Here is a 9913-nt window from a genome sequence, read left to right on the forward strand (position 1 = left end):
GTGGCTGGCCTCGGAGCTTGGGTGTGCAGCTCACCTTTCCTTCTCACCCTGTCGTCGTCCTTTTCTTTCGTGTTTTACTTGATAAAGGGAATGTACCTTGCAAACCAAATTCCTCTCTGCTGCTGCTGCTGCTAGCCCTCCATGTTGCCTGGAGTCTCTCCAGGGAACACTCACAGCAGGAGCTTTGAGTCACTCTAGGCATGGTAGTCAGTGTTGCCTCAGAGGGGGGACCTTGTTCAGCACTTTACATTTGATTCTTACTGTTCTGGAGTAGGACAGGTTCCATGCAGTGTTCCCAGGTTGGTATATTTTAATTTATAATAACTGTTATTTTCAAATGTGTTCAAGCTTCTGAGTTGGCTATTTTAATGTTTTGACTAAAATTGTTTTTACTAAATGCTGGAGTTATTTTTGTCTCAGAAGCTAAATCAGTGAGTACCCCCGGCCCCACGCCCATTCCACACTCCTTCGCAGTGGCTAAGTTTTGTTGCTTCCTTTAAAGCCTTATGGTTTATGGCTCTTTTACTGCCTCTCGAAATATTCTGAAAGGCTAACATTTGCTCTCTAAGATGGCTTGTTTTAACGTTCAGTGTCTGCTCTTGCTGAGTGTTAGAATTTGGCTAAAAGTTTCATATCTGATTGGAGAGTCAAAAGAAAGTGACTTGAATAGAAAGTACAATGTACTGACGCTAAAACAGCCTTTGAAGACTCATGAAGCGCTTTAAGTTGAGATATTTTTGTAACACTCAAAAGTATTAAGTTATATAAAATATATGACATCACCAAAATCTTTCCCTGGGTAGCTGCTGTATAAATGCTAATGCAGTAAAATTTGGGGTTGAACAGTGTTGCAAATGGTGCATTCTGATGCTGTCATTTATTTCAATGCAAAACTTTGGTGATGCCCACTCTTGCCTCACAGTGCAGATTTCTTCCCCTGGGGTAGAAGCATCACATCGCTTCTCATGATCCTGTCATCTCATGCTTCCAGTTGGCTTTGGTGTTGGGTGACTCTCAGGGCGGTGAACCAATGGTCTCTGAGCAGCCTCCCCTGGCAGCTCCATGGGTTATGGGGCTCAGCTGTGTAGCCAGCCTTTGTGCTGCAGGTTTTGGGTGGGCTTTCTACCTAGCCCTTTCCCTCCAGTCTTTACTCTCAGGCTCTATGACTCACTGGTTTTTACCTGGCCACATCCTGTTTATGGCAAGTCTCTGGGAGACCCAGGAAATGTGGTCATTGGTTCAGTCCTCTCTGTAATGGTCAGTGCATGATGAAACATGAGATCAGTTGGAAAGATTGGATGCTGTGGTGTTACCTGCTGTTGTCATAATTCTGACTTTTCACCTGTTCTTGATATTACAGTGGACTAAAGAGGATGGACATAGAACTTCCACCTCTGCTGTCCCTAACCTGTTTGTTCCATTGAACACTAACCCAAAAGAGGTCCAGGAGATGAGGAACAAGGTGCGTACTGCCGTTTGGAAGTGGGGTTTGGGGCTGCCAGGGTGCCGGATGCTATGGGGTAGAAGGTATGCTTGCTTCTAGCAGAGGACATATTCTGCCACCACTGGTGCAGCGCTAGCCACCTTTTCATGCTGCTGCTCTGCTGGCGATGATGATGCGCACAGCTTGGGGCTCATTGAGTTTTCAACTGATGCTTGCCCAGCAGTGGTTCTGAAGTGGAAACCATGGAGCCTGATCTTAGCAGAAACAGACAGCTGCTTCTGCCTTTCAAGGTTCAGGCAGAGAGCTGTGAACATTGCTATGTCAGACCATGAGACCCCCAGCATTTACAGTTACTAGAAGGTGGGCGCATAGCTAATAGTTCCCTCCAAGTTGCTAAGTGCAGAGAAGGATTTGTACCTTGCCAGAGCCATCTGAACGGTGTGAGAAGTCAGGAGTAGCTCCTCCATGCCTGTAGTCCTCGCCCATCTGTACCCTCAAGCAGATGTGGCCTGGCCATCATGGACCCAGGTAGAAGTGCAGCTTGCACCCAGACAGAGGGATTGGAAGTGACAGCATGCCTCTTCTGTACTGCTGATATATCTTTTTCCTTCCTGTCCTCAGATTCGAGAGCAGAACTTACAGGATATCAAGACGGCTGGTCCTCAGTCCCAGGTTTTGTGTGGTGTGGTGATGGACAGAAGTCTCGTTCAGGTAAGAGCTCAGAGTGTCTCTGACATCGGTAGATGGTGCCTAAGACCATCTGCTTCACGGTTACTCCTGTCTTGTGAGAAAATGGTGTTGTCAGGTAAGTATTCTCTCCAGGCCAGCAAGCATCATTGTTAAAAATCTTTATAATCACCCAGCCGCTTTACTTGAGTTCTAGACCAAGAATAAGCATGCTGAGGGTGCGTCCACCCCTCTAGCCCTGCTCCTTATATTGCATGCATACACAAGGGGCTCATGTGCCACCAGCTTTGATACTGGGTTTTCCTGATGTCTTCAGGGACAGTGCTGTGTAAATGCTACAAGAGGGAGGGCTGATGGACCTACAAAGTGCTGCTTGGGTTGCACAGGGGTGGGTGCTTGTGTACATTTCTGTAAAAGGACTACACACAGTGGCACATCGGTGATAATTGTGTAAGTAATTATCTCTGAAAATTAAGATGCCACCTGATGCTTTCCGTCTGGACTGCAGGAGTAGATGATTATAGTTACATTTTTTGAATTTGGCCAGCTATGGTTCTGGTTTCATGTCCAGTGTCTGCACGTGCCACTGTCATCACCACCCTGTGTACTGTTGACAGCTGCCCTGCTGCATGCTCCTAGCTGGCTTCATCCTGTGCTCTTGGTTGATATTTTAAGGCTGGGCCTGGTGTGCTCTGATGACTCAGTTTACTGTTGCAGGACGCACCCCTCTCTGACTGTACGGAGACTATCGAAGGGCTCGAGCTTACAGAGCAGACTTTTAGTCCCGCTAAATCTGTCTCTTTTAGAAAGGTACTCACTGCCCTGCCCTACCTACCTGTTGGTCCGCGGTGCTCTTCTCCCTCCCTTCCCTACCCAGCTCCCTCTTCAGATGCTGTCTTAGTTGCTGAAGCAACTTGACACAGATCGTTAAGTCCGCTGTAGGATTGTAGAGGAGGGTCTCTTCTGCCTATTGTGTTTGAACAATTTCCAGCATTTGAAGTAGTTATTAGAAATGGCCCACTAGAGCCATGGAGTACATTTCTGAAGTTCCGCATGCAACTTTGGTTAGTACATGCCTTTGGGTTTCAGCGTTTCCCATATATCAGGTTTTTTATCTTTAAAACCTGATATATATTGGACATAGTAGTGCACGCCATTAATCTCAGCACTCAGGAAGCAGAAGCAGGTGAATCTTGGTGAGATTGAGGCCAGCCTGGTCTACATAGCAAGTTCCAGGCCAGCTGGGGCTATAGGGAGACCCTATGTCAAAAAATCAGGGGGAAATAAAATAAACCTAACCCAGAAAAACCTGACCCAGCACTTAGGAGACTGAGGCAGAAAGATCACAAGTTCAAGGCTTGCCTGGGCTTCATAGTAAGACCCTTTCTCAAATTAACTAAATGAATAAATAAGTAAATTAATAAGAAACAAAAACTCAAAAAAAGGGGCGGGAGGCTCATACATGGTTCCGAGCTTTGAAGTTTGGAATTTCCAAAAGCCTTCTTCACACAGCACCTTCCCTGAGATTCAAATGTCGTTTCAGTGGTGGTGTGATTGCCGGTCTACTTCAGAAACATACTGAGATCCTGAGTCCTGCCTGGAATCTCTGCTTAGTAACATTAGTTTGCATTTTTTTCAGTTATGTATTAATTCAGTGGGTCTTGTTTTCCCATCCTTCCTTACTTCTACCTCTCCTGAAGTGAAGGGTCTCCTCAGAGAAGGCAGAAAGAGAACTCTATTCGCACCATCCGTTTTTTCTGTTGGTACTTTGGGCCATAAGCCATGTGATCTGTTCTAGTTGCTTTGAAAAAAACACTGACAAAAACCAGGTTGGGGAGGAAATGCTTTATTTCACCTTATATCTGACAATCCTTCATGGAGGGTAGCCAGGACAGGAGCTCAGGGCAGGAACCTGGTTGGTGGAAAGAGAAGAGAGACCATGGTGGAACCCTGCCTACAGGCCTGCTCCTCTGGCCTTGCTCAGCCTGCTTTATGTCAGCAGGTCCACCTGCCCACGAGTGGCACCGTCCAATGGACTGGGCCCTCCCACATCATTAAACAATCAAGAAAAACTCAAAGGCATGCCTACAGTTTAGTCTGTGGAGGGGATTTCCCAGTTGAGTCTCCCTCCTTTCCAGATGTGTAAAGTTGACAGCAGAAGCCAACCATGACATGACCCTGTCAGTTAATAATCTCACTCTGCAGTCTGTGAAGGTGTATGTGGTCTGCAAACCTACATGCCAGTCTGTGGTGCAGTCCCTTTGCTTTGCAGGCTGCAACAGTAGAAGTAGTTGCTCTTCTTTCTTTTGGGCCTTGTGCATTTCATGGGTTTTGTGGCCTTGGACTGCCTGGACAGCAAGCAGCTGGGTAGCCAGCTCCATTAGAAGATGTGTTGTGGGCTGGTTCCTTATCTGGTGACAACTTTATTTGCTTTGCTCTAGCCACATTTAAATGTGAGCAAGTCACATGTTCTCTGAGGATGTGATCAGTAGAGTGCATGTTATATTGGTGGTACCAGTCAAAGAGGTGTTGACTTCCTGTATGAAACTTATTTTGGGGATCTTATGCTGTGGGTGGAACATGGGCCTTTGCGTGTAACAGACAAGCACTCTTTCATTCAGCTACACCCAGTTTGTACATAAGTTACTATTCTACCTTATTAAAAAATATAAGCTCCCTGTATTAGCCACTTGTTATTGCTGTGAGAAAGCACCCAACAAAAGCCGCCTAAGGAAGGTTTATTTTGGCTCATCATTTGAGAACGCCTATGTCCTAACTCCTTCCCAGTAAGGCTGGCATGGGGAGACTTGCTTCTCATTTGAGGACATGAGAAACAGGGCTTCCAGACGTAGGGACTTGTGGTTTTTCTGGAAGGGATCTCTTCACCTTGGGTTTCTCCCTCTTTGGTGGTGGACGTTTACCCAGTTACCTGCCCCAGGTCAAGGAGTTACCAGATCCTTGAGTTTTGTACAACCCAATATGGAACCTGTAACGATTTGGATCACTTTCTGGTTTTATTGCAAGTGGATTGAGTGGTTACAGACAAGGATACAAAGGGCTCTGCTGCCAGCTGGCCACACTAGGAAAGGACCGTACAGTCCAGTCTGTACTGTGTCCACCTCACCAGGACCTTTATGCTGTGTGGCAGAAATGCCAAGGAAAGCCTGCCTCTGTACCCCATGGTCTTGCAGTAAGCGCCTTGCGTGTGCATGACCCAACACTGTAAATGCCTTTCACTCTTTCTTTGATGCTTAAGGACAATTTTATTAGTTTAAGAGAAAAACAGAGTACAGATTAGATGAAAATCCTGGCAGTTGACAAAAAGGCGAAATAGAAAAAAAAAAAGTCATGTCTTTTTTTTTAGTCTTTTTGAGACAGTCACCCTGTAGTCCCAGCTGGCCTGGAACTCACTATGTAGACTAGGCTAGACTTGAACTCTCAGAGATTCGCCTGGCCTGCCTCTGCCTCCAGAGTGCTGGGATTAAAGGCCTGCGTCACCACAAACAGCCAAAGTCATGTCATGTCCTTTTAGTTAGACAACTTATTAAGAAGGGAAAAGCTGGCCAGGCGTGGTGACACACACCTTTAGTCCCAGCACTTGGGAGGCAGAGGCAGGCGTATCTCTGTGAGTTCGAGGCCAGCCTGGTCTCCATAGCAAATTCAGGTCAGCTAGGGCTACAGGGGGACCCTGTCTCAAAAAAGGAAAAAAAAAAAGAAGGGAAAAGCAGTCCCAGTAGTGAAAGGTGAACCAGAGGGCTGAGGAAGAGTCCCAAAGCCCTAAGTCGGTTTTAACAGGTGAAAACCTGCTGTTCAGAGGGGTCAGGCCACTGAGCCAGGTGTACATAGCTTTAGGCATGGAGCTTTTGTTTTACTCATAGGCCTCAGTCAAAGTGCAGGAATCCTTAAAGGTCCAGGTGTGGTGGCGCCACTACACCTTTAATCCTAGAAGAGTCCGGAGGATCTCTGTGCATTCCAGGCCAACTAGGGCTACAGTGAGACCTTGTCTCAAAAAACCAAACCAAATCAAACCAAACAGCAACAACAGCAAAACCCCTAGTTACTGGACCTCTGTTTTGCTTTGGAGGCCCTGGAGGCCCTGTGGGGTGAGCAGGAAGCATTAAGCTTCCCTTATCCCCCTGGGAAGACCAGCCACCTCCATGCCTTCTTAGTCTGGGCTCCTGTACACAGCCAGGCCCCTGAGTTGCAGGCATAGCTCAGAGTCAGGCCATTCTGCCTGAGTTCTGGTCTCAGTTGGTTGGTCTTATCAGGACCTTTAGCCAGGCCCCTGAGTTGCAGGCATAGCTCAGAGGCCATTCTGCCTGAGTTCTGGTCTCAGTTGGTTGGTCTTATCAGGACCTTGGCTGATGCAGTTCTGCTGTGATGCCTCTTGTGGGCCAGCTATCCCAGCATGGGGTGGCCTCCTTGTCCTCTGGGACATCAAAACTTGGAGCAAAGGCTTTGCTCTCAGTGCAGTGGACTCTGCTACTTTGTTTTTCACTCACTGTGAGCACATTTCTCAGGCCTCACACCCCTCTAATCTTACTGGGAGTGATGCCAGCACCTTTCATGTTTATAGAATGCTGCTGTTGCCGGGATCTTGCAGCTGGCTGCCTGACAGGCTCCTCTTATGGACAGTCAGGCTGAGGTCTTTGGGCAGTAAGGGACCTCAGCCAGCATTAACAAGTGGCAGAATTCGACTCCCTCTCTTGCTATGGCAGGACTGCTGCTAAATGAAAAGCCAGTCAGCTTAAGACCAGGCCTGGTCAGAAGAGTCCCATTCCAGCAAAACTGCTTATTCTCAAAGACCGGCCCTTCTCTCCTGGAAGCCTGTGTCATTGCTTAGCTATAGAACCCTCCAAATACAGTGTCCCTGGTGACCATGCAGCCCAGATACTCCTGGTTCTCCAGCCTCTGCCTGAAGAGCAGTTGCCAGTGTGGACCAGCTGTCGACACCCAGCACTGCCAGGACGCAGGCTCCCTCTGATGTTCACCCCTCACCAGCGTGGGCACCCAGGTTCCAGGCCGGGCAGCCGGATAATCTGGAATTTCTCTTTTCGTTTTTTAAAAAAATATTTATTATTTTTATTTTTATGTGTATTTGTGTATTGCCTGCATGTAGGTAAGTGAGCCTGTGTCATGCAGTGCCTGTGGAGGTTAGAAGAGGCTGTGGGATCCCCTGGGACTGGAGTTACAGACAGTGGTTAGCTGCCATGTGGGTTCTGGGATTTGAACCTGGATCTTCTGCAAGAACAACCAGTGTTCTTAACCGCTGAGCCATTTCTCCAGCCCCCCTCTGTTTTCATTTGTATTTATTTATTATTTATTTATTAATTTGCTTTTGGAAGCTGATGCTAAATGTGTGTGTGACTTCTGGGTCATGTTTTCAAGAGCCCCAGAGCACCTGAGGGTCACTTTCTTCTTCTAGACCTGGCCAGGCTGAACTGTTGGCACAGGGCATCCCTGAGGCAGGTGTGGGGGCAGCCTGCCCTCTGACTCTCTCTGGTGCCTGCTTGGGCCCAGCCAGCCCTCCGTACCCCACAGGCAGTGGTGCCCTGTGCAGTCGGCTGTCTTCTCTTCCATAGTGGCTGAGGAACTGTCGAAGTGCTTTGCTTGCGTGCTTGCTTGTTTCATACAGATTCTCATTTTCCAAATTCATCAGACAAACCTGTGTTTGAGGGATATTATGATAAATTCAGAAGCTGGTTGTAAATCAGTCAAAAAGGCAGAAACTTGTCTGTGTTCTACACATATAAGCAAGTCTCTACACACTTTGACCTGATTGTTGTAGCAAAGAACATTTTCTGAGGTCCTATAGGAAGGAATTCCCTTAGTAAGCATACTCAGGAAGGGTCAGCGGCTCTTCCTGTCTGCAGGAGGCCGAGGGGCTCTTCCTCCTCCGGGGGCGGGTCTTGTGCTCCTGATGATATCTCAGGGCCTTCGCTTTTGAAGCCGGCAGTCTTTGGTAGGGCGTATTTCCTGTTTTCCTGTGCTGTGTAGCATCAAGCCATGTTTCGACAATCTACCGCTAAGAGCTACAGTTTGGCCTTGGCTGTGGGCCCTGGCAGTGCGGTCCTAGGATTTCTGTGTGCTCATGGATAGACCCCTCCCCCACCTGCTGCCTGCCTGGGAGGAGGCCCCACTGAGCCAAGTGGTATGGTCCTGCCATGTCTGTGTACTCCGTGAAAGCCCTCATCTCCCCTCTGCCTGCTGCATTCCTGGGAGGAGGGAGGTCCCAACAGGCTAGGCTTCTGCACAACAAATCTCTTTTGTCCACAGGGGGAGCTGGTGACAGCCTCCAAAGCCATCATTGAAAAGGAATACCAGCCCCATGTCATTGTGAGCACCACAGGCCCCAACCCCTTCAACACACTCACAGACCGTGAGCTGGAGGAGTACCGCCAAGAGGTGGAGCGGAAGCAAAAGGGCTCTGAAGGTGAGTGCTCGGGACCTGGGCGGGGTGGCTTCCCAGAGCAGCAAGAGCTTGGGAGTGTCTCCGTGTGAAAAGTCTCAGGTAGGAAGCATGTGTTTTGTGTTTGGTTAAGACCTGAGCAGTGTGCACCTCGCATTCCCACTCTAGCCATTTGGTCAGGGTGCAGAGAATTATAGAGGTGAGCACATTTGGGCATTGTGCTTGTCCCGAGGGACATGTGTAAGGGACCCTCTTCAGTGATAAGTCCCAGACACATGTGCACTGTGGGTTTCTGCCCAGAGGGGGCCGAGCTGAAGGTCCAGCCTTGCTCTCCATGATCTGTGTTGAAGAGAGCATCGGGGGTGCTGTATGCATGCTGTGTGGCCATCCCAGTGTCCATATAGAGCTGGTTAATCTTGGGATTGCTGTCCATTTGGAGTGATAGAGTATATGCTTGCAGAATTCACTGGTTTGGATTAGTTATTGGAAAAGCTAGCGTGACTATTACATTTAAGAGACACATTTTAGGCAGAGGCAGGTGGATCTCTTTGAGTCCCAGGCCAGCTGGGGCTACAGAGAGAACCTGTCTCAAAAAGACCAAAGGAAAAAAAGAAAAGAGAGAGACAGAGAGGGAGAGAGACAGAGAGAGAGATTTTACGTGCACGGTATTTCTGCCAAAGCTTCCCTGAGAAGAGACCTCCTGATTCTCTACTGACTCATGAGCACTCACTCTTGATTGAGCAATGGCTGCCAGGTGCCCCTTGACACTACACCAAACATCTTAGCTCAGTGACCCTTAGGGATGGGCCTATCCAGCAGCTGGGGCTGAGAGGAGTGGCTCTGTGGGCCCAAGGTGCCTGTGGCAGAGCCTGGACTCAGGCCAGAGAGTAATTTTCAGCATTGGGCATTGAGGCTCCTGGTTGGACTGTGGTCTCTGTGCATGTGAATATCCTTGTTATAGTGGTTCTTACAGCTTGGGCTTTCTAGTGCAGTCCTTCATAAACCCTCCCCCATGCCAGGTGATCCATAGGTTGTGGGTTAGCGTGTTGGGGGTACTCCCAGGTAGGGGCAATCACAGGCTGTTAGTGTGTTGACTGCTCTGTTACATTCCCAAACAATGTCATGTCTGTTGCCTGCTGACAAAGGTGGTCATGATTTTTATTTATCATTTTAATTTGTATATCAGTGTATCATCTACATGTAAGTGCACCCTTGTCATGCAGTGCCCTCGGAGGTCAGAAGAGCGTATTAGATCCCCTGGAACTGAAGTTAAGGACAGTTGTTAACTCCCGTGTGGGTGCTGGGAACTGAACCTGGGTTTTCTGCAAGAGCAGCCAGTGCTCTTAACTGCTGAGCCGTCTCTCCAGCCCCAT

The 9913-nt window shown here is 48.3% G+C and overlaps 1 protein-coding gene across 16 annotated transcripts in view; it reads left to right on the forward strand.

The window, feature by feature from the left end:
* The window catches only part of Add1 (adducin 1), a 91384-nt gene that overhangs the window by 74768 nt on the left and 6703 nt on the right, over positions 1 to 9913 (forward strand). For 8 of the 16 annotated variants that reach the window (XM_008841859.3, XM_008841858.2, XM_029567704.1 and 5 more), the window contains exons 11-14: positions 1361 to 1462; positions 2066 to 2155; positions 2849 to 2941; positions 8408 to 8564. In XM_008841859.3, the coding sequence (XP_008840081.1) occupies positions 1361 to 1462; positions 2066 to 2155; positions 2849 to 2941; positions 8408 to 8564 (442 nt within the window). The remainder of the gene's footprint in view (positions 1 to 1360; positions 1463 to 2065; positions 2156 to 2848; positions 2942 to 8407; positions 8565 to 9913) is intronic. The other 8 variants (XM_017800283.2, XM_008841860.2, XM_008841861.2 and 5 more) reach the window with 1 other exon arrangement.

Source organism: Nannospalax galili, unplaced genomic scaffold (assembly GCF_000622305.1).
Source record: "Nannospalax galili isolate Female #2095 unplaced genomic scaffold, S.galili_v1.0 scaffold101, whole genome shotgun sequence".
Taxonomy (NCBI): Eukaryota; Metazoa; Chordata; class Mammalia; order Rodentia; family Spalacidae; genus Nannospalax; species Nannospalax galili.